The sequence below is a fragment of the Suricata suricatta genome, chromosome 3 (assembly GCF_006229205.1).
Source record: "Suricata suricatta isolate VVHF042 chromosome 3, meerkat_22Aug2017_6uvM2_HiC, whole genome shotgun sequence".
NCBI lineage: Eukaryota > Metazoa > Chordata > Mammalia > Carnivora > Herpestidae > Suricata > Suricata suricatta.
Window position 1 is genome coordinate 212,980 of NC_043702.1, and position 26,838 is coordinate 239,817.

Genomic DNA, 26,838 nt, shown 5'->3' on the forward strand with positions numbered 1-26,838 from the left:
CTGCTGGATGTGTGCGTTTCTGACAGGGGAGTGTATCAGTGGGTTTGTCTGCTTCCTGTTACAGGTCTGTCCGTTTGTCGCGTGTGTTTGAATGATCCGTTGTTAGGTATGTCTTCTTGTTTGCTTGTAATGTTCCTCTTTATCACTGGTCATTTTTCTGATCCTGGTGTCTCCTTTGTTCTGAAGTTAGCATAGCTCTTCCAGCTTTCTGGTGATTTGTGTCAGCGTGATAGGTCTTTCTCTGTCCCTTTCTTTGGATCTATGTCTTTATATTTAAAGTGGGTTTCTTATAGCCAACATATAGTTGGGTCTTTTGTAGTCTATTCTGACAGTCTTCTCCCTCCCATTCACATTTAAAGTGACTATTGCCGCGGTCGGACCGACACGGCTCATGTTTGTAACTGCTTTCTGTGCTGCTCCTGTTTGTGGCCGCCTTCTCTGGGTTTGAGTGAGCATCTCGTGTGACGCCAGTTCTCCCTCAGCGTGCTGCTTTTACTTCTTTGCGGAAACTTGGTTCATGGCTGCCCTGGAGTTTTGGCTCCATGTTTACAAGTCATGTGCGTCCACTTTCACATGTTGCTGCTTCCCCAGTAGCGCAGTCACCAGAGCCGGGCACACCCGTTGCTCTCCCCCCAACCCCCGTCATCCCTCACACATATGCTGTGATCACAGTGATTAATCTGAACACATTGATCCGCTTGGTGAATTAAGAAAAAGGAAAGATTTTATCTTACTTTCATGCATTCTATCCCCAGTGGTCTCAGTGTCTGTATACAGATTCAGGTTTCCAACCTACTTCATCATTTTCCCTGAAGAACTAGTATTTCTTAAAGGGCATGTCTACCGAGGAGTCCTCTCCAGTTTTGTTCAAAAAAGTTTTTGTCATTAGTTCTTTTTTACTTTTTTCTTACCAGTTTGGGGTTTGGGGGGTTTTTTGTTTTTTTGGAGAGTGAGTGCAAGCCAGGAGAGGGGCAGAGAGAGAGCGAGACACAGAATCCGAAGCAGCTCCAGGCTCTGAGCTGTCAGCACAGAGCCTGATGCAGGGCTTGAACTCATGAACTGCAAGATCACGACCTGAGCTGAAATCGGATATTTAACTAACTGAGCCATCCAGGCCCCCTAGTTTTTCTTTACTTTCAAAGAACAGTTTCTTTTTCTTTCTCTTTTTCTTTTTCAGTTTTTATTTGAATCCCTCGGGTGCCACGGGCTTCAGGCCTGTCGCGGTGCTCGGACACGCAGCCTCTCCACCTGTTGCCATGGTTCAGACGCATAGCCTCTCCACCTGTCACGGTGTTTGGACACACAGCCTCAGCCTGTTGCCATGGTTTGGACGCACACCCTCTCCGCCTGTCACCGTGGCTCAGACATGCAGCCTCTCTGCCTGTCACGGTGTTTGGCCACACAGCCACCCCTTTGGACTCTTGTTAGCACCCTCTCCACTTAAGGGCCCCTCGATGCCTGCACGTTGTCTGCTCTTTCCACTAGAACCCTGAGCAGATGAATCATAGTTACTTTAACTTCCAAGTCTGAGGATTCCAGAACCTCCGCTGTATCGGGTTCAGTTGCGATGTTGTCTCTTCAGATGGAGGTTTTTCTTGCCGTTTAGCATGGCGTACGCCCGTTCTGGAGGTGGACGTGGGGCAACGGGTAACAGAACCCGAGCGCCAGGCCGGCCTGCCCGGCCAGTGGGTTGTGTCTGAAACCCTGCAGCTGCAGCAGGCTCCGGTCCATCCACTGTCGTTACTCTGTCTCCGCTGTCATCCTGGGGCTCGCCTGCCGTACTCCCTCCCAGCCCCTGCACCTGCGGCTTTCTGCTCTGATGCTCTCGCCTGCCAGAGCCCTGAGGAGGGCGTGGGGCAGGGGGGCACTGCAGTCAGCTTTCTGTGGGGTCCGGCCTTCTGTGGCCTGTGTGTCTGGTCTGTGACCTTCCTGTTCTTGTCCCCCTAGAGCAGGGAGGGAAGGCTGTGGGGGAAAGCCCTGTCCCCATGCAGAGTGTAGCTCAGGTGACGTCTATACTGTGGAACAGCCCTCTGTTCTGGGCGTGCTCTGGCTGCGTTCACAACCTTCCCTCCCCTCCTGCTGCCTGAGAGAGACCAGGGGATTCTTTTTCTTGGCTTCTCACGGTGAGAACGCAGTGAGTTCCTGGAAGTGAGACCCGTGGGAGCGTGGGGTCCCCAGGAGACTGGCTCTGCTCGTCTGCGCTCAGCTACGGCCTCTTGCCTACTTGCCATCCGGCCTCAACTCCCGTCTGCTCCGGGCAAGCACATCCTTCCAAGTTCTGGGAGACGTGGGACCTCACTTCCCTGATGGAGCCAGGCAGAGTCACTGGTTTTCAGGCTCTTCCGTGTTTTTCTTGTTGTAAAGACAGGAATTAGGGCTTCTAAGCTCTTTACGGGTCAGAGTTCAACTGCGAAATTCTCTTCTCTGTTATTTGGTTATTGATAATATGTAGGAAAGCTATGAACTTTAAAAACTAACCACCTTATCAAATTCACTTATTCTCATGGTTTTTCAGTTGAGACCTCTGCATTAACTAGATAACCAACCATAATATTTGCAAATAGTAATTACTTGGTCTCCTTTTGTATCTTGAATTTACAGAAACATTTGCCCTATTTCCTGTCATTTCTTTATTTCCCTGTGTGTACACACACCTTTTCGTTTCACGGGTAACAAAGCTGGGGGCCTTGCTATCATCTTAAAAAAACAGCTTCCCTGGGTGCGCCGAGCAGGTGGAGTCCAAGTGGTCACCGGTGCCAAGCCAGCGCCTGCTCCGCCCGGGGCGGCTGGTGGCAGCCAGGCGACAGCGGCCCGGGCTGTCTCCCTCTTGTGTCCTGCGGCTGGCGTTGGAAACACTGTTGTCACGAACACAAAGCAGTGTGAGGGTGGGAGGCGCCAGGAAGGAGTGTGTCCCCAGCTAGTGTGTCTGCTTCTTTCTGGTCACTGGGGCTTGGGCCCGGCTGCTGACACCTTCAGCAGGAGACACAGCTGTCTGTGAGCACCCACCTCAGAGCCAAGATGAGTGAAGTGGCCAGGAGCCCTTGGGGAGACACATACAAGGGGTCGAGTCAGGAGTTTCCAAGGCGACTGTTCCAGAAACAGCCTTTGCCATGTACCTGGCTCCTCCTGCCTCCCCCGTGAAACAGACAGATCCCCCCTGGCCTCTGGGGGGTGAGGGGTGTAGGGCAGAAGCGCCACTCCTCACTCCAGACCTGTCCCTCCTTCTTAAACTTCCACGTGATCCCCTCCTAGATCCCAGATCCCAGGTCTGTCACCTCCGGGTGTCCTTGTCCTCCCCGGTTTTCTGAGGAGTCCTCGGAGGAGGGGGGGGGGGGGACGGGGGACTACATTTCCCAGAATGCATTCTTCAGCTCGGCACTCCCTTCCTGCCAAGTGTTAGTAGCCAGGTGCATACGTTTCCGTCAGTTGGCAGAGAACAACCTTGAAGAACCTTGACAGCATTTGGAGTTCAGAAAACTTAGTGATGGGTAAGCCTGCTTTTGCTGTCTTGGGCCAACAAACAAAAATTAAAATTTCTTGGAGAAAATTTAAATTTTTATGTTTGCATTTTGGTTGAGGTTTTAATAAAAGACATAAGAAAAAATGCAATTAAAAGCCTGTCTGATTTACTTGAAGAGGTTAGCAAATAGGCTTATATCCCTTACTTTTCATGCTTATTTGTTTGACTTTCAAGTTTATTTTACTTTCATTTTTCTAACAAAGTATGATTTACATGGAGTAAAATACACCAATTTTAAGGATGTGGTTGGACGATTTTTGACATATTTCACATAACTTGTCGTTTGGGTCTTAGAATTTTCCTGTTGATTGTACTCTGCAATGCTTCCTTGAAAACGAGAGGAGACCCCGGGGCCATGGGCAGGAGTGCGAGTGGCCGGGGACGTGCTGGCTGGTGTCGGGGGCGCTGGGCCTGGAGGAAGCATGGAATCCAGCTACCCACCGCCGACGGTCACCTGCCGCCCCGCCATCCTTACCCTTTTTTCAGTTCGTCACAGCTGAGAGCAGTTGCCAGCGAGGCAGGAGAACTAGATGGGAGTGTTTCTCTTCTCCGTGGCAGAGCCCCTGCCTCATGGGACTGGATGTTGGTAGAAGTGTGTGCCACTCTCAACCCTGGGCGAGGCGACCCGTGTCTCCTGACACTCAGCAGCATGCACTTTCCATGCGGGTGCTAACTTTTGCTACCTAAAACAGTGTTTCAAATTTTTAAGAGCCATTCTAGAATCTTTGCACTGCTAAAGAAACGCTGCTTCCCTTCTGCTTGAGTGTGGCGCGCCTGAGTAGCCATCCCTCGGACGGGAGCTCCGTGGGCCTCAGAGACAGCTGGTGCCTGAAGGGAGTCTGGTTTCCCCAGGGGTTTGCCGAGCCTCCTGTACGGGCCTCCGGCGGACCTAGTGTGCACCCTCCGGCCACCGCTAAGTCCACTGAACAGGTTCAGACAGAACTGGTTGGAGGTAGAAGTTACGCCCTCAGCTATCTCTCCTACTGGCTCCCTGAAGACCCTGTCACCCGGGGTCCCAGTGCCATGACCCTGCTGAGCCCATCCCTCTGGGGGTTCTGACATGTCCTGGGGTGGTGTCCACTCGTGGCTTCGATCCCCCTGCAGGCTGCCAGCCTGGGACCGCGGCCCCTGTTGAACTTGCGCCCTGACCCACACCTCCCACCTACCTCTGTTCTCACTTTCCTGACCCACCTCCCTCTTCCCCTGTTGTGGTTCTGGCGACTCTGTCCTCAGGGCTTCAAGTCTGAGACCCTTAGCCATCTCCGTGGTCCCCACCCTAGGCGGGCCGCCCTGTGTCATTTTACCCAGCCATAGTCACACACTCCTGCCCCTCCCTTCTGAGCCCCCACAGCACAGCGCCTGCACTCGGATCTGGCCTTCGGTTGTCGTCACCAAGGACAGAGGGATGGGCGGGACCCGCGCTACGGATGAGCCAGGGCGCTCGTCCCAAGGCCCTGCGCCAGCACCCCAGAGATGGAGAAGGTGCAGTCCAGGCCTCCCAGGATGAGCCAGGCTCTGAATGTGTTAGCCTGGTGGATGCTCACAGTCCCCATCCCCCATCCTTCACAAGATCTCGGAGCACCTTTTCCACCTGTGTGCTGTTCCTGTCCTTCTGGTTCTGTTGGAATCGCTTGTGCAGACACCGGTCTTGCCGGTCACAAAAAGCCCCCAGATCCACCGAGGATGGCCTTCAGTGGCTCTGCAGCCAGCACCTGCTGGGGGAGGAGGCCCAGCAGACCCTCGACCCTGACCACCGATGCACCGAGCCACGCCTCACACTGTAGCCTGTCGCTGTTGTCATTCAAGTGCATCTTTAGAAATTAGAGTATTTTACCACCAGATCAGTACTTCTGGATTTTCTTAAAATATCAAAAAATCTACAAGAGAAGCCTGTCTCCCTGTGGGCAGCGTTCACCCAGCATGGACCAGGGGCCCTGGGATGCTCAGCTGCCTCTGAGGTGCCAGCTGAGGCCAGTGTCACCTGGCCACTCAGGGCCCTGTGCTGCGGTGACACAGTAAACAAGTCCTGGGAAGGCGCTCCAGGCTCAGAGTTTTGGTTTTCTTTTTACGTTTGTTTGCCCCGGGAGTGGCCCATCTGAATGTTCTCACTGAGGTGTAATTAATAGAAGTAAAACAGCTCGTGGGTGCTCCATGACTCCTGTGTGACGCTGCGCCATCCAGAGTCCCCGGAGCTAGGCACCCTGCTGCCCCAGCCCCCACCCCAGACCCATTTACTTCCTCTAGAATTTCACGCAGGTGGAGGCACAGATTACGTACGTGGTCTGGCTTCTCTTTTGTGGCATAGCCTTTTTGAGGGAAATGTGATAACGTTTTCATCTCTAGCCTTGCTGCACTGTGGTCAGACGGCATGGGAACTCTCTCTCCTTCCTGAAGCAGGTTTTCTCCGACCATTTACAAGGCCAGTTTTCGGGAGGCTTGGAGAGGAGATTCTCCAGTCTCGGGTGCGGAGTGCAGTGTCCCTTGGTCAGGCCTAGCTTTCTAGTCGTATTGAGCGTGACCTGGATGTGCACACTACTCACCCGCACGCAGACAAGCGTGCCCTCAGTGTGCACACTGCTCACCTGTGCACAGGCAAGCCGGTGCGGCGGTTTCTTCCTGTGAGCATTTTGCTGCCGGCCCGCTGGTCTCCTGCCCACAGGGTCCTTGCCGGGCCTGGTACCCTGGGCGTCCTGGGGAGCCATGCTCTGTCTGGTGTAATGCGTCTCAGCTGGAAGTTCATGTTCCCTCACCATGGGAGCAGGCATGTGCTTTCTCTCTGGCCCACCTGTGCCCAGCCCCGAAGTGCCTTTCTGAACGACTGTCTGGTGCGTCTCGCATTTGCAGAAGAGTTGAAGTTCTTGCCCTGTGATCCGGTGTGAAAAGCTTTTCCTTTTCGTGGATGAGTTCAGGTGTGTGGGGCTATAGTTCTGCCTTATTTTTTATCTTGTGGTGGTTTGTTTTCAGAGTAAAAGCTTCCCCTGCTCGGTATGTGCTTGGTTTACCGCCGTGAAGCTGCTGCGCGGGGAAGAGCCGGACTCGGTCAGGGGCCGGCTCCGGTACTTGTTCTCCCGTGGGACACTTCCAGGACTTTCTGGGAGTCCCTTTGCCGTCCCTTCCCCGTGGCCTCCTGGCACAGGCTGTCCTGTGTCCTCACAGAGCTCACTAGAGCAGAGGTCCCTGAGAGGTAGTATAGACGCCGCCCGTCAGAGTGCCGTCCGACGGGAGCGCGCCAGGAGCTCAGACACGGTTTGAAGTTGTCCTGTAGCAACGCTAAGAAGGCAAAGAGAGGGCCGCCTGGCTAGCTCAGTCGGTGAGCATGCACTCTTAATCTCAGGGTTGTGAGTTCAAGCCCCACGTTGGGCCTGGAACCTACTTAAAAATAAAAAGATAAAGAGAGACAGGTGAAGTGAAGTTCAATGATATATTTAACCCAATATTATCTGAAATGTTATTTCAACACGTAACCACCGGACCCTCTAAATTACTGAGATGTCTGATGTCCTTTTTGCGCTGTTTTTGAAATCCAACGTGTGTCTTAGCCTTAAAGCACATCTCAGGGGACCTGCGACTCCAGATGTCCATGTGTGGCCGTGAGCAGCCTTGTCAGACACCCCATGGCCGCCGCAGAATCCGGGATGCTCTCTCTCCCCGTGAGTGTGTGAGTGTGGCTCCAGCATCCGTGGGCACTGCCGTGGAGGGACCGGCGGGGGACCGGCGGTCTGTGCTCGGCCTCGGGCTGGCCTGTTCCTGCGGTTCATAGCGTGGACTCGTAGAGTGCAGGGCCTCCTTCCTGCTGGTTCATCCACGTGGGAGCATTTGTCAGTGCTTTAGTCCTGTTTCTGTTTTAAATTGATTTTTTTATGAGAGAGAAAGAGTGCACACACACGGGAGGGGGCAAAGAGAGGGGATGGAGGGGTGGAGAGAGAGAGGGAGAGGGAGAGAGAGAGAGAGAGAGAGAGAGAGAGAGAGAGAGAGAGAGATTCCCGAGCAGGCTCTATGCTGTCACCGGAGAGCCTGGCGTGGGGCTTCATCCCACGAATCGTGAGATCACGACTCAAGCTGAAATCAAGTGTCAACACTGAACTGATGAGCCCCCCAGGCGCCTTTTTCGTTTGTTTTTATGGCCAGTACTATTCGTCTGCCTGGCTACCCGCGGCGTGCTCCCCCACTCATCAGCCCGAGCTCGCTGGGAGGTTCCACATTCCGTGACTGTGAACAGAAGCCTGTGTGGATGCGTGTCGTCCTCTGCAGGGGAACAGCCAGCAGTGGACTGGTGCCAGGCCCAGTGACCTCCCCCCACAGTGTCTTTAGCACAGGCTGCACGTTGCACATGCCCCCAGCACAAGAGTCTCCAAACCTCTGGACTTTGTTTTCATTTTACTGTTCTTGTCGTCCTCTGTTCTGCGTGTCTGCCGTGAGTCCCACACTATCCCTGTTCACCGTCCCCATCCACCTCTGCTCCCAGCTTCCTGTTGCATCTCTCCTGACTTCTGTCTGCCGGGGTTTTCCCCCTGCTGCTCTCCTGCCACTTCTTCCCTCAGTCTTCCATTTCTCCCTGGAGGTGGTTGCTTCACCATGTGCAGAGCCATGTGCACAGAGCACATACAGAGCTCTGTGCACAGGGCCATGTGCACAGAGCGTATACAGAGCTGTGTGCACAGAGAGGGTGCAGAGCTGTGTGCACAGAGCAGGCACAGAGCCGTGTGTACAGAGCAGGTGCAGAGTTGTGTGCACAGAGCCATGTGCATAGAGTCGGTGCAGAGCCGTGTGCACAGTGCCGTGTGCGCAGAGCAGACGCAGAGCCCGGGGCCCATTCCCTGCACAGCCCTCCTGCACATGTTGGTGGCTGTGGGTTGTGTCTGTGACCTGCCCTCTCTGAAAGCCAAGGCCAGGGAAAAGAGTTTTTAATTATCTCGCTTGTCGTTTTTTATTCTTTTCTGGAAAAGGTAATAATGCTCACTCGCCCCACCCTGTATCCTCAGAGAGATTGCCAGAGAGATTTTGAGGCAAGAAAGAGCATAACCCAACTCTCTGTTTCTGTCTGTCTCTGTCCTCCTGGGTCACCCTGAAGAGCAGATTTGATGAGGCAGGGCTCCCGCCATCCTCAGCCCTCTCAGTTTCCAGTGCAGATGCCGCACACCTTTCTGGCCTGTCACCTCTTGCACAATACCTTCAGCATCCTTGTATTATTTCTTGGTGGACCACGGTCTTCCCAAGGTGGGACACTGGTGTCCCCGTGGGCAGGGTGTTTGTCTGCTGTGTCCCCCTCCAGGCCTTTGATTGTGAAGCGTGTGTTCCTTATCGCCATCGTAGGTTGTAGCTAGAGTCCTGACTTCACTTTTCTCTCGTCTGATTACAAGAGTTTTATGGCCAACCTCACTCGCCAGCTGTCCACAGGCCACCAGGAGAGCCCAGGAGGAGCCGGCAGGCTGGCGAAGGAGCAGGTCTTCGCCCCCCCCCCCCCCCCCCCCCCCCCCGGCCCCTGTGTCTGCCCCCAGGACACTCAGACGTTGGAGGTGTGACCCACCGTTTTCCACCCGCAGCTCTTCCTACTTCTCACTACCAGCCTGTCACAGCGTGGCCCTCTTCCTCCTCGGGTCGTCGTCCTTGGACTTGGTCTCACACCTGTCCACCTCCAGCCCTCTTGCTGTCTCTCCCATGTAGTAACTGCCATCTGGCAAGATGACATTTGCTAACTGTTGGGCCTTTTTCTCCCCGGTTCCACGGCCAACGGGTGCGTGTTCATGGAGGCGCCGGGTCTGCTGTCGGTAGGAGGGCGTACTCCCTCCCCTAGCACCTCCACGCACCTCCACACAGGGCTCAGCAAGCATTCTCACAAGGAGTCCAGTGGACGCGGAGCCCGCTGACCGCCTCTTCTCTCTGTCCCCAGAGCCCCCCACGATGAACCCGGTGGTGGAGCCGTTGTCCTGGATGCTGGGCACCTGGCTGTCAGACCCGCCAGGAGCCGGGACCTTCCCAACACTGCAGCCCTTCCAGTACCTGGAGGAGGTGTACATCTCCCACGTGGGCCAGCCTGTGCTGAACTTCTCGTAAGTGCGCCCCTGACCATGTGCAAGAGCAGGTCTGGGCTCAGGAAAGCCCAGTGGGTGCCGGGTGGGACAATGCAAAGGAACTTGGTTGTATTCAGGAGATGCACAGTCTTCCTGCCCTGAATCTGGTCACGCAGTGGGTAAAAATGGTGCTTTCTGGTTCTCATGTTTTTGAAGATTCGAGGCTGACTACATAGCCTCGGGCTGTTAATACCAACACCCAGTCAGTAGTGTCAGTGCTCAGTTAAATTCCCCATGCTCTGCCTCACTCCTGTGTGGAGACCAGCCACCCCCGTGTCACTGAGAATAAAACCACGAAAGTGACTTTCCTAGAATTCCCTGCTGAGCTGTCTGAGGACTCAGAGGAGCGGTTCACATTGTGATTCTCAGCTTCTTACCACACAGCAAAGCACAAGGCCTTTGAGGCCCTGCAGCCGCATCCGACTTCGTGCCTGCTGTGTCTTATGTGGGGGTTGACGGCACCCCTGAGCAAGATCCTGGCTCCCAAGAGGCAGAGCCTGCTGTTAGGGCGGGATTTGACTGTGCTCGCAGGCTGCTTGGGACTGAAAAGCACGGAGGGGCCTTGCGGGAGGCGTGGGCCTGAGCTAGAGACCGAGTTCCTGTCTTCAAGGTCACGATCAGTCATGGTGGTCGGGAAGTTGGGGACACAAGAAGGAGGAAGGGGGTGGGGGAGGGAGGGGTGCCTAGAGGAGCCTCCTCCAGATCGGAGGTAGAAAGTCCTGACATCCCTGGTGGCTGGGACCCACACATGTGGCCTCTCGAGTCTCTTGGGCTGTGTCTTTTACGTGTCTCTGCATTTTCCACACGAACAAGAAACTGTTATTCTGTGTTTGTGGGGGCTGCGTACAGCTGGATGCGCATGTGCATACAGGCTGGCACTGTCTCGGGGTATCCACTGCCTGGGGCTTCACCCTCCTGCCCGCTAGGTTCAACGCCTTCCACCCGGACACACACAAGCCCATGCACAGAGAGTGTGGCTTCATCCGCCTCAAGCCTGACACCAACAAGGTGGCCTTCGTCAGCGCCCAGAACACAGGTACCATCCCTGGACATACTGCCCCAGCCCACCCCCTGCCCTCATGCCAGTAGAGGGGTGGCATCTGCCTCTGACCTCTGGGTGTGTCTGTGCTGGAGAACAGGTTTGCAGGGGGCGAGAAGCATCAGACCTTCGGACAGGCTCAGCAGAAAGGGCTGACCCCCTTTCCTCCTGAGCCGCACACAGGTGTCCCCTGCGGGGCCAGGGCTCCATGCAGAGAATAAGACCTGGAAGCCCACCACCTAGCCCCAAGTTCTCTGGAAGTCCCCGCCGCCACCAGTGCCAGGTCACCCTGAGATAGTCAGCTAGTTGATTAATGAGAAATTACTCAAAACACACCTGCGTGACCTTTAGCCTTGCTTACTGGCTCAGGTGAGGGTCACTTTCTGGAAGCAGGTGGACAGTAAGAGCTAGCCCATCCTGGGGTGGGCCTACCCAAGGCAGTGGTAAGCTGGAAGTCAGGGGGCAGTGAGTAGCCAGGGGTAGGGCCCCTTCTGGCCTTTTCATGGGGCCAGGGGCAGGTCCAGGGGCAGGGCACCCCCAGAGAGAGAGACCCTCCACACACACAGACACACACACAAAGACACACACACACACACACACACACACACACGGCTATAGGAGGATTTGTGAGTCCCTCCCCTTCGATGCCTGGGAGACTCCATGCTGGCGAGGGGGACAGGTTGTTGCCTTGATGGCTTCAGAGTTCAGATATTGAAGCCTTGGGTGCAAAAGCTGGTTGGGGGGCAGCGGCCTGGGAAGTCGCGGGCTGGAAGCTGAGGACTGGCGGCCCCACAGGCATCGTGGAGGTGGAGGAGGGTGAGGTGAACGGGCACGAGCTGTGCATCACGTCCCACTCCGTCGCGAGGATGTCCTTCGCCAAGGAGCCCCACGTGGAGCAGGTGAGTCTGCCCTGCCGCTCCCTAGAGGGGGGTGTGGTGCGCACGGCCCACCCTTGGCCTGGAGTCTGCCTTTCTGCTTGACCTCGGAGCCTGGCCGCCAGCACTTTCTCATGCCAAGGTGGAGGTGTGCCATTGGTTAGTCTCCTGGTCCCTGGCTGTGGGCAGGGAGGGGCCCTTGGGTTTGCTGCTTTTCTGGCACAAGCCTCCTTCTACATTTGTGTTGTCTTTGTAACCACTGAGTTCCCACCAGCGTGGCGTGAAAGCGCCCAGCACACTGCTCCTTTATCAGTGCCTGTTTGCAGGCTCATGACTGTTTTGAGTCTCACAGACAAAAGACGGGATCTCAGTTGTGTTTACGTTGGGTGCAGGGGGGCATCCCCACATCTCTTGCTCTCACACTCAATGTTCGCGTTCCTTGCCTGTGTTGTGTGTGCTGACATTTACAGGAGCTTTTTTTTCTTTAATGTTTTATTTATTTTTGAGACAGAGACAGCGTGAGCAGAGGAGGGTCAGAGAGAGGGGGAGATACAAAATCTGAAGCAGACTCCAGGCTCTCAGCTAGCTGTCAGCACAGATCCTGGCTTGTGGCTCGAACCCACGAACTGTGAGATCATGACCTGAGCCGAAGCCAGACCCTCAGCCCACTGAGCCACCCAGGCGCCCCCACGGGAGCTTTCTGTGAGCGTGGCTCGCACCCCCTTGTCTGCTGCTCATGTGACACAGTGCCCGTGCGGTGGCTCGTGTTAGTTTGGTTTGTGGCGCACTCCAGCCATCGGTTGTGAGCTTTCCTGTTGGTCCCTCTGGGGGTCTTTCTCTCCCTGGCCTCAGGGTTTGGGTTCTGGCTTTGGGAGGTGTTTCTGCTCGTCATCAAAGTGTCCCCGCACCCTCCCTTTTCCCACATGCTTGTGGCTCTCTTCATACTCAGACCTTCGTCTCTCCCAGGTTTGTTTTCCCACGGGTGACCAGTGCCCCTCAGACCTGAAATGTCCTGTCCTTTGCCCATCCCCGTAGATGAGAGAGGAAGTGTCTCCTTCTGTCTCCTCTTGACCTATAGTGATTTAAAATTGTCTAAACTTGGGTTCCCTACACTCTTCTCTCTGCATTTTCTGGTTAATTCTTCAGCACTTCTTCAGATGGGCCGTCCCGTGCTCTGTCCAGGTGGCCCCGTGCACGTCAGGATTGCACAAGCGCACATGTTAACGGGGGGAGACGTGACTGCCCGGTCAGCAGCGGCATGCAGCCGTGTCGCCTCGGTTTTGGTCCAGCGTGGGCTGTTTCGGGGGTGCCAGACTTCTTCACAACTTAAATTACATAGGTGTTGGTCGTTTTGTGGCAGGCTGACATCGAGGTGCCCTCTGGCGTCTGTGGCTTTGCCTTCCAATGGCCAGTGGTGGCCGGGAGGGCTCTGGTCTCCATGCACCGGTGCTGAGCCGGGACGTGTTTGTCGAATCTGACAGCTGGTTCTTGGGCACAGCCCTGACAGCAGGGGCTGCACATGTGTTGGCGCTCCCCCCGCGGGGGCCTCGCTGTAGTCCGCCTCATGGAGGCAGCTTTGTGGGGTGAGGCTGTCCTGTTTCTACTGTGTTTTTACTATAGTAAGAATTAAGTTAGGAAATGGATTTTGAGCTTAATCAAATGCTTTTGCAGCCTCTTTTGGGAGGATTCTGTCTTTTTTCTAATTGACCCTATTGATGCAGTGAATTGGAATAGCATCTAAGTGTTGAGGCATGTCTGCTTTTTGAGGATGGCTCCTACTTGTCATGATTGTCAGAAATTATTGTCCGTTTGGGTATCAGCGTTTTCCATAGAGTGAGCTGGGAGCTTTTTATCGGTTTCTGCTCCCCGACCAGGAGAGAGCCCCACGGAAGTTGCCTGCTCCTCCCAGTAGAAGTCCTCGGGACAGCATCTGGGCCGAGCCTGTGGGGGCCTCTGCCTCCCTCCCTGCTTGCCCAGCCCTCCCCCTCGTTGCTTCATTTGCAGCCTCACCTCACGGTTCCCAGGAAAGGTGCCCTTTCTTTTAGATCCTTAGACTTTGAGGAGGAAGTGACCCATGCTTCTCTCTCTGCCACTCTGTCCACTTTCCATCTCGGAGCTTTTACGCTTTCTCTTTTTCTTGCTTGTTCTGACCAAAGGTTACTTATTTTATCAGGGTTGTAGGGGTACTTGTTTATTTTTGCTGGAGAACTAACTTAAGGCTGGATTTTTTATTTTTTATTTTTTTAATCTTAATTTTTGAGAGAGGGAGGGAACAAGCAGGGGAAGGGCAGAAAGAGAGGCAGACACAGAATCTGAAGCAGGCTCCAGGCTCTGAGCTGTCAGCACCGAGCCTGACAGGGCTCTAACCCACAAACCAAGAGATCATAACCTGAGCCAAAGTCAGGCAATTAACCAACGGAGCCCCTCAGGCACCCCAAATTTCAGGCTTTATTACACAGTAGAGCCTCTGCCTGTAGAAGGTGAGGTGAGGGGAAGCCTATGGGGGAAGGGCCTGAGGAGGACTCAGCTCTGCAGAGCAGCCCGGCTGACCAAAGGCTGGTCAGGCGCCTGGGTTGGCCTCCCCACTGGGTTGACATGGACAGAACCTGGAAGTGAGAAGGTCACACTTGAGGGCGGAAGAAGGGAGGAGGCAGGGACTGGAAGCGCATGTGCGTCCTCCCAGCACCTGGCGGGCAGACCCCTGGGAGTGGCAGGTTTCGGGACAGGTCCCTGCCTGTCTGCCGTTGAAGCCCGACCCCTTCCTCACCCTTCTCCGTTACCTGCTGTCTGTGCTTGGCCACTCAGGACCCCACACAGTGCACATGGCCTAAGACACAGCAGGTCCAGGCCCCCGCCCCCATTTGACAGGATCAGACAGGCCCTCCCTTCCAGAAACTCCATCCATTAATGCTCACTGCACCCTGAGGTGTTGACTCCTGTGGCCAGGCCAGCCTGCTCTGACGGCCAGTGAGGCTGAGCAGTGTCCCGTTCCTTCCTGCTTAGTCCCTCCTCTTGGGAGGTTCTGCCCGGGCCCTCTGACCCAAGTCCTCTATGTCTGTCCCACCGACAGAGTTCCCACGTAATGTGGATTTAAGCTCGTTGTCAGGTTACTTGTGTTGCCAGTGTCCCTTCCTGTCTGTATCACTTCCTCCTATTACTAAACTTTAATTATAACATGGTTCTGTTTCCCAGGCTCTCCTTTCTGCATTGGTTTTGGTGTTTCTTAATTAAGCAGTCTTCCCTGAATGCAGGTCAGAAAATATGTGTTCTGTTTTTTTTTCTAGAAGAGCACAGCTTGACTTAAAACCTCCCATGCAGCTCATCAGTGCACCCAGACTTGTGTGCAGAGAAAAGGCTGGCGGTTGCGGCCCACGCCCGAAGGTCCTGCACCCCGTCCAGGTGCAGGTGCCCTGCCATCCACCCAGGCCAGTCCACAGTGTCTTAATTACTAGAGATTGCCAGAATTTTTTTTTTTTAACTTAAAAAACATCAACTCTATTGAAGTATCGTTTCCATAGATTCAGTGCATACACTTGAGGTGTCCGCGCCCATGAGTCAAGCTCAGAATACCCCGGCCCCCAACCAGGGCCAGGTTTCTGTCCCCACAGACCGGGTGCGCATCTTCCAGGATCCCTTATAAATGGAGCCGTACAGTATTCACTCATTTCTTTCAAGGAAACATTTTTGAGATTCGTTCCTACTGTCGCTGGAAGCGGGACTCTGGGTGCTTTGGTGCCAATTGAAACCCCCCCCCCCCGCCACGCCCATCACGGCTTCGTGTGCTGTCCACCGACAGGGCCAGCGGGCAGGGTCCGCGGGTTTCCGGCTGTGGGCTCCGGGCCATCGTGGCGCCTGCACCGGCCTCCGGCGGGGTCATGTGGTTCCACTGCTGGCGTGAAGGCTGCTGGGAGGCCCGCAGGCCCGCGCCCCTGCGGCTGCCCCCCAAGTAAACCCGCTCCGGTGCCCGTTGCTCATCGTGTGAAGCGAGCGCCGCCCGAGGGCTGCGGGTCCTCCTGCTCAGCTCTCAGGGCTACGGGTTCCGGATGCGAGTCCTGCCAGAGACGCGGCGGCGACGTCCCAGCTGATGCCTTGCCTTTTCGTCTCGTTAACGAAGTGTCTTTTTACGGTCTGCTACCAGTTTTTTCCTTTATAGTTCGTGCTTTTTGTGACCTTTCCTAAGTTGTTTTGCTCAACCTAGGCAGCAGAGATTTCTGACCTGCACTTTCTCCAAGAAATTTTATGGCTTTCACTTTTACTTTAAGGTTTATAACTTTGGAATTGATGTTTTTGTGTGGTATCAAGTAGAGGTCAAGATGCTTTTATTTATTTTTTTCCCATATTGATACCCTGTTCTTCCCTCACGATGGTTGTGGGTTTTTTTTTCCTTTACTCTCTCTTTTTTTAAAGTTTATTTATTGTTCAGAGAGAAAGCATGAGCAGGTGAGGGGCAGAGAAAGGGAGAGAGAGAATCCCCAGCGGGCTCTGCACCGCCAGCACAGAGCCCGACACCGGCTCATTCCCGTAAACCATGAGGTCATGACCTGAGTTGAAATCAGGAGTTGGACGCTCCACCAACTGAGACACCCAGGAGCCCCTCTCCTTTATTCTTTTCTTTTTAAATTGTTTTTTAATGTTTTATTCATTCCTTTACATATTTATTTTTGAGAGAGGGACAGAACACGAGTCGAGAAGGGGCAGAGAGAGGGGAGATACAGAATCTGAAGCAGCTCCAGGTTCCAAGCTGTCAGCACAGAGCCCTGTCGGGCTCGAACCCACAAACCGTGAGATCATGACCTGATCGGACGCTTAACCGACCGAGTCGCCCAGGCGCCCCTGGTTTATTCTCATAATGTGACTAGTTACAGGAGCAGCTTTTCAGATGTTGAGCCAACTTTGCAACCTTCATGTAAACCCCACCTGATTGTAATGATAGATTATTTTCGGTTATTGCTGGATTTTTGTATTGCTAAAATATATAAATTGGAGAAGCTTTGCTTCATATCATTTCTTTTATTCTTATGACCCTGAATTTAATTTCCTCCTGTTTTTTCATTTCTTAAATGGAAAACTTGCCCATTTCTAGTTTGTAACACTTGAAACTGAATTTTCCTCTGAGCTCTGCTTCATCTGTCTCCCACAGGTATTAGCAGAGTGTGTTCTTACTACCTCCTAGCTCCAAATACCTTCTCTGGTGACTTTCCTCTTTGAACTGGGTTATTTGAAGTTCTGCCACTTACTTTCCAAATATTTAAGGATTCTCTGCATTCTCTATTGCTAATGGCTCCTAATTCGACTCTGTTAAGCCCAGAGAACATGCTCTTGGAGGCACTTTATGCCGCAGCATGTGCTTTAACTTGGTAAACACATATGTCATGTGCACTCCTGATGAGTAAGAATTCGGTAGGTGTCGGGTGTCGGGGACTGACGGTGCCGGGTAGATCGGGGCACTTGATGGCATCGTTCAGATTCCCAGTATGCTACTGGACTTTTTGGTGGAGGGAGTCTGGTTCTATCTGATTACTGATAGGTGTTAAAATTTCCAACAATGATTGAAGCTAGTTCTATTCCTTGCTTTAGTTCTCTTCCTTTGCCTCACGATTCTGAAACTCTGGTATTAAATGTGCATCTATGATGATACACTTCATGTTTATGGAGTGTTCCTCTTGACAATGTGTGGTACTGTGCCTTAAAGTCTGATCATAGCAGAATCACACCTGCTTTCCAGTGGAGGTTGTCTATGTGCTGTATCTGTCTTCCTACCTTTTTACGTTCAACCTCTTTGTTTGTATTCAGAGTTCATCTCTTCCAGTCTTGCTTTTTTTTGTTTAGTCAGAAAACTCTATGTTTTAATTAGAATGTTTAGTCCATTTACACTTAATAAAAATATTACTAGTATAGTTAGTTGTAAGACCACCATCTTGATTTGGTTTTTTTTCTTTTTTTGTTTTGTTCCTTTACGGTGTTTTCTTGGGTTAAATATATTTGTCATTCTGTTTTATTTGTACTGTTAGCTTTCTTTTTAATGTATATTTACTTTTTAGAGAGACCGGGAGCCAGGGAGGGGCAGATTGGGAGGGAGGGAGGGAGGGAGAGAGGGAGAGAGAGAGAGAGAGAGAGAAAATCAATCCCAAGCAGGCTCCTTACTGTCCTTGCAGAGCCCAACATAGGGCTCTAACCCACAAACCAGGAGATCATGACCTGAGGTGAAATCAAGAGTCAGACATTTAACTGACTGAGCCACCTAGGCGCCCCGGATCCTAACTATTTTTCAGGGACTGCATCAGTGGTGTTAGGTTTATTTGTGTAATTGAGCCATCACCACGGGGCATCCCCAGAACACTTGGATTTTCTAAAACTCAAGCTCTTTGCCCCGTAAGTCGTGACTCCCCATTGTCTCCCCAACAGCCCCTGGCACCGAGCATCCCACTCTCTGTGCCATGAACCTGATGACTCTGGGACCTTAAGTAAGCAGAGTCGCACACTGTGTGTCTTTTGTTACTGGCTTACTTCACGTAGCGTAATGTGCTCAGGGCTCATCCATGTTGTAGAGTATTGTGGAACTTCCTTCAGGCTAATACTCGATTGTGTGTGTATGTTACATTTTGCTCAGCCGTTCATCCATGGTGGACACGAGAGCTGCCTCCGTGTTGGAGCTACTGTGAGTAATGCTGCTGTTAATGTGGGTGCACAGACAGCTGCGAGGTCCTGCTTCGGCTCTCCTGAGCGTGCGCCCGAAGTGCACGGAAGCCCACGCTGTTCCCCACAGCGGCCGCGCTGGCGAGCGTTCCCGCCAGCGGTGCGGGAGGCTCCCCTTCTGCGCGTCATCACTGGCACTGGCACTGGGCCCCAGTAGACAGAGCCCTGAGGGGACCGTGCTAAAGTAAAATACGGCAGAGAAAGAAATTCCGCATGGTGTTGCCTCGGGCAGAGGGATGGCACACTGTAGGTCCAGGGTACAGATGTCCAGGTACAAGAGGAGGGCATCGTGGGGATGTAATGTCCAGCACAGTGTCTGTAGTTTATTGCATACAGTAGGTCTGACAGATCTCACACCCCACACACAAAAAGGAACTGTGCGAGGCCATGGGGGTGTCAGCTGACGCCAGGTCCGCTGTGTCGGGCCCGCGCCTCCGCACCGCCACAGTGCCGCGTGTCTCAGTGAGCTGGAGGCAAGCGTGCTCGGATTCTCGGTCGTGCGGCTGAGAGCGAGCCTGACAGAAAGGACGACAGGCCTGCCTGCAGGATCTGGGAGCTCTTGGCACGCAGGGGGGCTCCCACGCCGCTCACACTCGGCCCCTTCTTGCCCCAGCACCCCCCACCACACCCCCACGTCAACGGTCGCTCTGCAGGGAGCACATTAACCACTGCGGCTTCCTGATTTCTTTGTTTAGGACCTAAAACACAGTGAAAGCCAGCTCCCTCCTGAATTTCCTTTTCCACCTTTTCTCTACTGAACAAAACAAGGAAAAAACCACTTTTAGAAAGCATTAAAACATCAAGAAATTCTCACATCATGCCTCCCTCTGCAGCTACGTGTCTAGGGAAAGTGAGCACGCTTGACGAAGATTACAGCCTGTGTTTGTTAAGACGGACTTGTCCTGCGCCTTCAGAGGCTCGTGGGCCCTCGACCCGGCTGAGGGCATGGGAGCTGGGCTCCCCGCGGTGTGAGCGCACTGCCTCGACCGCCCAGCGGCGTGGACAGGCTCCCTTTGAAGCTGCCTAGCGGTTCCTTCCAGCCCCCTGTTCCTCAGACAAGGATCAGTATGTGGCCCAGAGGGGTCTTTGTGTTGATGATGCCTTAGCCATCGTGGCTGGCGTGGGATGACCACGGAATTACACTGAGGGAACTTTCCAGATTGCTGTCTGTCGGCAGAGGCCGTGGGAACAACAGCAGGTCTGTTTTTGAGCCTGAGCAAGGCAGCGTACAGCCTGCCTCAACTTTACATCTTTCCAGTGACTCCCATCAGAAGACGAGAAATGTCTGCCAAGGGACTGCAAACCCAAAGGAACCTGACAGGTGACCCTTGGGGCCTGTGGTGCTGGCACTGCCATTGCTGGCTTTGGCTCTGCGTCCTCTGCTGTGACTGCTGTCATCTCTGCAACAGACTGACGGCACTCAGGCGGCCACATTCCACCAGTGGGAGGTGTCCGGCCTGACTGGGGCGCAGTGAGTGTGCGCCCCGGGGGCGGCAGGCATCCCCCCTGGGCCAGGCAGTCAGGCTGTGCGCCCTTAGGCCTGCTGCCTGTCGCCACACTGCTTACTCCGGAGCAAGATGGCTGTCGTGGGTTTGGGCACAAAGAAGCAGAGCTGAGGGGAGGCCACACTCGATCACTGCGCCGTGAGGTGGGCCGTGAGGGTGCCATGCAGTGTTGCCAGAAGCTTCTCCAGACATGCAGAGACAGCCATTCAGAAAAAGCCAGCTGTCCTCGGGTGTTAGGCATTTTGAGGAGCCTCTCACAGGCTCAACTAAGCAGTGGCCTCGCTCTTTTCCGTGGCTCCCAAGGGGGGTGTCCCACTTCCATGTCCCTGCGCAGCACAGTCCTGGGCACCCAGCCGAGGGCACCATAAGACCACGTGTCTCCGCCTCTGTCCTCCAAACAGTGGTCTCAAAGGTAAAAGCCTTGTTTGTTTTTTATTTTTATTTTTAAGAGAGAGACAGACAGAGAACAAGCAGGGGAGGGGCAGAGAGAGGGGGAGACAGAGACTCTGAAGCAGGCTCCGGGCTCCAAGCTGTCAGCACAGAGCGTGACGCGGGGCTTGAACTCATGAACCACAAGATCATGACCTGAGCCAAAGTCAGACGCTTAACTGATTGAGCTATTCACGTGCCCTAAGCCTTTTTTATTTTTAAATGAAATTCCAGAAAAAAATAATATAGAATTACAGATGTTGGTACAGTGAGACACTGCTTATGTGGCCCGTGGGGTCCCACCTGGTTGTGTCTTGTTGTGGGTGCCCCCCCCACCTCTCCTGACCCCCAGCGTGTTGCCATCACCCAGATGGCGGGGACCTTGCTGGCGGGCCAGGTGTCCAGGGCGCCAGCGCTGGAGCTGGGGTGCAGCCTGGGACCGCGTGTCCAGCACCCCCGGGCGGCGGCTGCTGGTGCTGGGGCCACACCCTGAATCGTGGGACACAGGACACGGGCTCCGTGCGTCTCCCTTGCCATCCGCTGCTTTATCTCGCGCCCCTCCTCTTCTTTGTGACGGCAAAACGAAACTCTCTTCTCCTCACGAAGAAGCAGAGGTTCTTAGTGTAGCAGGAGTCAGAGACTTCCTTACAGGGACCCCGGAAATCTTCTCTTACACCTGAAAACGTGGGTGAGCATCGTTGGCAGGAGCAGGCGTGTGCCCTGCCTGCAGAACGGGACCTTGGTGAAACGGAGCCCAGGGCTGTCGTCCACCGGAGCCCGTGGTGGCTGCCGCTCTGCAGCCACAGGTTAGATTCTGAGACCAGCAGCGGGCAGGCTCAGACACACCGGCATGCTGACCTTGATAGGAGGGGAGGTGTTTTCAGAAACCTCGAGATCGGAGGCATTATTTGTGCCCCTCCATGAACTGGACGTGAGTCAGCCCCTTCCCATGCTCCCCCGTTTGCATGAGCAAAGCGGGCTGCTGCCTCAGTTTCCCCAGCCAGGTGCTTCACCACCCACGTGCTCCCTCCCACCCTACCCTTCGTTCGCCCCTGCTTCTCCACGCGGGGAGCCCTCCTCTGGTCTTCTCTGCAAGGGGTGCCAAATCCACTGTGGTTTCTGTGGTCTAAAAATGTCTTGATTTTGCCTTCAGTTTTGAAGAGGATTTTCACTTCAGGCACACCGCAGGTGACGGTGATGTCACTACTCCGCGGTACTGTCCCGCTGTGTCCTGGCACTTGCCCTGCCCATGCCCTCAGCCGCCTGGCTGGCCCTTCGCCTCTGGGTCTTCAGGGTCTGCGGGAGCCTCAGAAAGGCGGCTCCAACCTGCTCGGATCTGGCTGTGTCCCGTTCTGTCCTTGTGTGCTGTGGTTTCCACTGCAAAGGCGAGCTCTGACTTTTCCTGTGGTTCCCGTCTGTCTGTCTGTCCATCCGTCCTTGTGGTCCAGTGGGCGTGTTCTGTCAACCACTGTCCAGCTTCGTCTCTTCTACTGAGTCTACCTTGGGGGCTTTAATTTTCACTGTTACATTTTGCAGTTTATGGAACTTCCATTTTATTGTTTTTGACAGATCCGGTTCTCTGCAGGGAACACTGCGTCTCTTGGTGGCGGTGGTACCAGCACCCCACCCAGCCCTCCCCGGGGCACCTGTGCCCTGTACCTGTGCTCATCCTGCTCTTCCCTCCTGTGCTGAGTCAGTTTCTCGACCCCATGTGTGGAAACCGCAGGCTTTGTGCGGGGCCTTCTCCCACTGAGGGCCACTGGTCCAGGGAGGGCCGACCCCGCTGTTGAAGGCTGAGCTTTTTGAAGCTGGCCTTCCCTGTCCTGTTCATTTCGGGGTAACTCTCAGTGCTGGGGGGCAGTCCCGCAGGGGTGCCAGCCCAAAGCCTGGGGTGTTTCCAGACTCTCCTTGAAGGGCATGGAGTTCCAGAGTGTTCCATGCAGCACTGCGTCACGAATCAGAGCTGCATCCAGGCACACACCTCAGGTGAAGGGTTGCTCCGAGCTGGGCCTCCACACCCTTCTCTCCAGGACCTTCGTCCCGGCTTCCAGGGTGGTTCCCCGATGCCTTTAAATGGACTTCCTAAAATGCAACTTCTCTGGTTTTCTGTGCCAGTTGGGCAGTTACAGGGCGGTTTCACACATTGCCGGCCGCGGCCGGGACACCAGGAAGGCCGCGGCCGCGGGGTGTGGTGTCCCAGCCGTTAGGTGCTCGTGCTCTACGTTCTTTGGCACACATTCCAGTCGGATGGCCTTTTCTCAATGGCTGCCATACTTTGTTCTGACAAATTCCTGGTTCCAAAAGTGCTCGTACTGAGTCTTCTGAGAACGCGTGTTAGGTCAGTTCAAGTTGTAGGTGTGAAAGCAAATGGTGACAAAGCAGGAACACGCTGAAAGGTCAGCCTTTGTCCGGAAAGAGAAAGATGCTGGCTTCTAAGTAGGCCGGGGTGAGACCAAGCCCCATGCTGGCCTGCTGGTCTTCGGGGACAGCCCAGGGGCAGAGGGAGGGGCCAGGGGTCAGGAAACCTTGATCCTGGCATGCCCCATGGTGGCTGTGGGCCAAACTGTCCGCCTCCCACCCGCGGGCCCGCCCCCCGTGGAGGCAGCAAGTTGCGGCCTGTGCTGCACGCTTGGCCTGTGGCAGGGCTGCCCTCGGAAGACAGAACTAAGGTGTTTGTGTTTGTTTCGTCCTGCTCAGATCACCCGAAAATTCAGGCTGAATTCTGAAGGCAAACTCGAACAGACAGTGTCCATGGCAACCACTACCCAGCCCATGACTCAGCATCTTCACGTCACCTACAAGAAGGTGACCCCGTGACCCCGAGTGTGTGTTGTGACCCTTTGGCTTCCCCGCGGACGCCCACAGCAGGCGTGGGTGTGGCCGCAGGTCTCTGGGCTCCAGCGTGCGGCCATGTGTTCCTGTAACGGCGTAGAAAAACCAAATAAAAGGCCTTTATTTTTACGACTGAGCATTTTGACTGTTATCAATGGTGTAGACTGTGCATTTCTTCTATCTGCTTGTGACTACTTGTCTTTTTTCTAGACAAGAAAGAGTGACTCTTGTTTTCCCTCTTCTTGCCTTCTGGCAGTTCTGACAAGATCTAAAACATTTACAAATCTTCAGCAGGGGAGCCGGTGATAAGCTGAAGACCGATGTGGCACAAAAGGGATCAGTTATTTTATGACTTTTAAAGCTGACAGTCTCCGGGCCCGCGGCCACAAGGCCCACGTCCTCACGCCACCCAGCCACCCCCACCCAGGGCTTCAGCTCTTCTCCTTTCTTTCTGCTGGAGTATTTCTAAGCACATTCCAGGCGTTTTCCCCACAACGGCTTCAGGGTGCAGATCAAAACAAACCAAAGCCACTTCCTTCTTCCTAAAACATGGTACCACCTTATCCAAGGCCCAGCCTTGAAGTGGAGCCCATGGGAAGAGAAGTGGCAGCCCCAGGGGGCTGGGAGCCCCCCCCCTCCACCCCACCCCCGGCTTGGGGACAAAGGGCAGTACCAGGTGAGGTGGCCAGTACCTGGGAGTTCAGGAGGAACTAGGACTGGTGACCCAGGTACCAAGGGACCAGGAAGTTGGTGCAGGCCAAGCAAGTCGAGGTATGAGTTCATCCTGAGGCGAGTTCCCCTCTGGCTGTGTGCACTTGCATGGCCGGATGGGGACAGGGACGCTCACACCCCAGGGCCGCAGAGCACTGCTCCCTGGCTCCCTGCCTGGCCTCCAGGCCCGCAGGGTGGAGGTCCTGCCTCCCCGGCTTTGCTGCACGCAGCTGCAGCTCTCGGTGCTGCGCTCCTGTGGGATCAGGCGGTTGTGCTGCGTAGACTGGATGCAGTTCTCTGGGATCCCTGTGGCTGCAGTCACAGCAGCGGCTCCACCGCGTGGGGGGAGGGTCTCCGCCGAGGCTCCGGGCCACTTCACCCGCCCAAGTCTAGGTGGAGGTAGCAAAGCCCCTCTGGTTAGGATTTCAGCATCCTAGTTTGGGGGAAGCAAACATTCCGACGTAGCACGGGGACCTGGAAGTCATCAGAGCTGTCCCCCGACCCACCCAAGGAGAAGGCCCCGCCCCTCCTGCGTCCCTCCTTCGGCTCTGAGAGCAGCACCCAGAGCCGGCACAGGGTGGGCTTGGAGCACAGGACCAGAAGCAGACATCCGCACGGTCCTCTGGTCCCTCCCCTGTGCCGTCCATTTGGGAGCAGAATCCCTCAGCCCGGATGGCGTTCCCAGGCTGGATTCTGGGTGTCTGTCTTGTCCCTCTGTCCCCTCTGCCCCCGTGGACGGGAAGACTTCACTGGATGGTGTGTGCCCAGGGCTTGTGTCACTGCTCCGGGAGCCAGTCACCTGTCCGCCTGCCGCCCTTGGCTGATGCTAAAATTAAGGGACCCCAGTGGTGGCAGACAGGCTGACCCCCATCACTGGGGAGTCCACCACCATGGGGGACCTCCTCCTGAGCCAGCCCCGTGGTCAGCGTCGCAGACTGGCCACCTTACCACTGTGGTCGTTTCTTTACTTATGCGTTTAATCATCTTCACGCCAACTCAGGACTTGAACTCACAGTCCCCAGATCAACAGCCACACACTCTTCCGAGTACCCAGGCGCTTTTCTTTCTTTTTTCTTTTTCTTTGTTTTTTTCTTTTTTTGATGGAATCATTGTATTTTATTGGATCTGGTATGTTTTTTAGTTTACAAAATAGAGGAGCCCAAACTGCTCCCACGGACCCTTCCCCTCAGATCCTGACAGACAGGGAGGTGAGCGGCATGGAGCAGACACGGCCGCTGCAGTGGGCAGGGCCTGGGTCCTGCGGCTCCTGCCTTCTGCATGCATTCAGGGGCATCTGTGGGTGGGGGAGAGCCCAGGCAGGAGCAGAGGAGGCAGGGGTGTGGCGTGAGGGTGAGGGGACAGGGGTTGGGTCAGTGGATCAGAGATCCCAGTGAATGCCCACCCCGGGTTCAGACTCCATGCCTCCCTCCTTCCTTCCCCTTCTTTCTGCGATTCAGTCGTGTCTCCAGTGCCAGAGGAAATAGAGAGGAAAACTTCCGTTGCAGCCGTCAGGGGGGGTAGGCTGTGACTTCTGCAGGGCCCAGCGGGGGCACCTCCCACCCACATTGATGCGGCTGCTGCCACCACCTGAACAAACAGGAGGAGAGGAATTCCAGGGACCAACCCCACGTTGGGATCCCAGGCTCTCCTGGGAAACTGAGGAGAGTATGCAAATTTCTGGGGCATTTCCAAAGAGACAGCGTCTTCGGAAGAGCCTGGAAACTCCTATTCTGACAGCCTGAGTGGGGCTGCGGGACTCAGAGCCGCAGTCCACATGCTAGAGCTGCTGACCGCCTCCAGCCAGCCACCTGTGCCGCACCAGCTGGCCCAGGCTGGCGTTTCCCTCCACGTCCATGTCCCTCCCACAGGGCTCTCAAAGGCCCTGGTCTAAAAGGCCAGTCAGTCCACGGACAGTCCCGAGAAGGAAATGGTAGAGGAGATGCAGGAGACCAGGAATGGGGACCTTCTGTCTTGTGTTGTAGATTCTAGAGTGGGGGTGGGCGGTGGGGACCGCTTCCTGTCCCAGGGACACCCTCACAACAGTGCAGGCAGGAAGCGGGTGGGAGCTGCTGGGAGTTGGGAACGCCCCACAGACACACTGCCCACTGCCTGGCCCCTTTAGCTTCAACCATCTGGACCCTAAGTCCTCCCACAACCTCCAGGGCAGAGCTGGGGTGAGGACAGACCTGGGAAGAGGACAAGTCCCACCAGCACTAGGGCCAGAGCATGGTCCCCCGGGACACTGGACCCCTCTCCTCAAGGACCACGGGACACCTGACCTCTCTCCTGGGGTCCCCCGGGACACCTGACCCCTCTCCTGGGGGACCCCGGGACACTGGACCCCTCTCCTCAAGGACTACAGGAAACCTGGCCTCTCTCCTGGGGTCCCCTGGGACACCTGACCCCTCTCCTGGGGTTCCCCCGGGACACCTGACCCCTCTCCTGAGGGATACCCGGGACACCTGACCCCTCTCCTGATGGTCCCCCGGGACACCTGATCTTTCTCCTGGCGGCTACATGACACTGTCAGAGCTGCATGGACCTCGCACTGTTCTCATCCTGGAGCCGTGCTGTGAAAAGCAGACAGGAAGGAGGGATTGACCGTAGTCAGAGACACAGAGAGGCGTTCGGAGACAGGCTGCAAGGAAGGAGACACCCAGAGACAGTAGGGAGGGGACAGGCCTCCTCACTAACTGCTTCGTTTGTAGGCAATCTCTGTGCACAACATAGGGCTCCAAATACTGACCCCGAGGGGCGCCTGGGCAGTTCAGTAAGCTGAGCGTCCGACTCTGGATTTCGGCTCAGGTCATGATCTCACAGTTCATGAGATCAAGCCCCAGGTTGGGGTCCATACTGACATCACAGAGCCTGCTTGGAATTCTCCTTCTCCCCCTCTGCCACTCCCCCGCTCACTCTCTCTTTCTCACTTGTCTCTCAAAATAAACATTTAAAAAACAAAATATCGGCCCCAAGAGGAAGAGTCACACACCACACCGCCTGAGCCGGCCGGGCGCCCCAACAGCGGTGGCTCCTGCGCCTCAGGGATGAATTGTCTGGAAGAACCCCCTCTGTGGGCATCAGAAATCCCTTCCGGTGGAGGCCCGCACCGAGCCTCCTGCCTCCACCCTCCTCCGAGGCCCAGAAGCTGTGATTGGGGCCG

At 55.0% G+C, this 26,838-nt stretch overlaps 1 protein-coding gene across 2 annotated transcripts; it reads left to right on the plus strand.

Annotated features, from left to right (window-relative positions):
- The first annotated feature begins 1,592 nt into the window (after window positions 1-1,592).
- Window positions 1,593-23,104, plus strand: THAP4 (THAP domain containing 4). 2 transcript variants are annotated; one of them, XM_029933494.1, is made up of 5 exons: window positions 1,593-1,647; window positions 9,411-9,570; window positions 10,518-10,627; window positions 11,426-11,529; window positions 22,833-23,104. In XM_029933494.1, the coding sequence occupies exons 1-5, from the start codon at window positions 1,608-1,610 to the stop codon at window positions 22,950-22,952; spliced, it is 534 nt and encodes a 177-aa protein (XP_029789354.1). In that variant the 5' UTR covers window positions 1,593-1,607; the 3' UTR covers window positions 22,953-23,104. The 2 variants fall into 2 exon arrangements, with proteins under 2 accessions (XP_029789354.1, XP_029789355.1); XM_029933495.1 differs by lacking the exon at window positions 1,593-1,647 and adding an exon at window positions 3,384-3,488.
- The last annotated feature ends 3,734 nt before the right edge of the window (window positions 23,105-26,838 follow it).

Bases quoted from the DNA above. Each gene is read 5' to 3' on its own strand.
- THAP4 (XM_029933494.1), top strand. From the start codon at position 1,608: ATGGCGTACGCCCGTTCTGGAGGTGGACGTGGGGCAACGG. The intron at 1,648-9,410 runs GTAACAGAACCC...CTCTGTCCCCAG, and splicing joins AGGTGGACGTGGGGCAACGG to AGCCCCCCACGATGAACCCG. The intron at 10,628-11,425 runs GTACCATCCCTG...GCGGCCCCACAG, and splicing joins CGTCAGCGCCCAGAACACAG to GCATCGTGGAGGTGGAGGAG.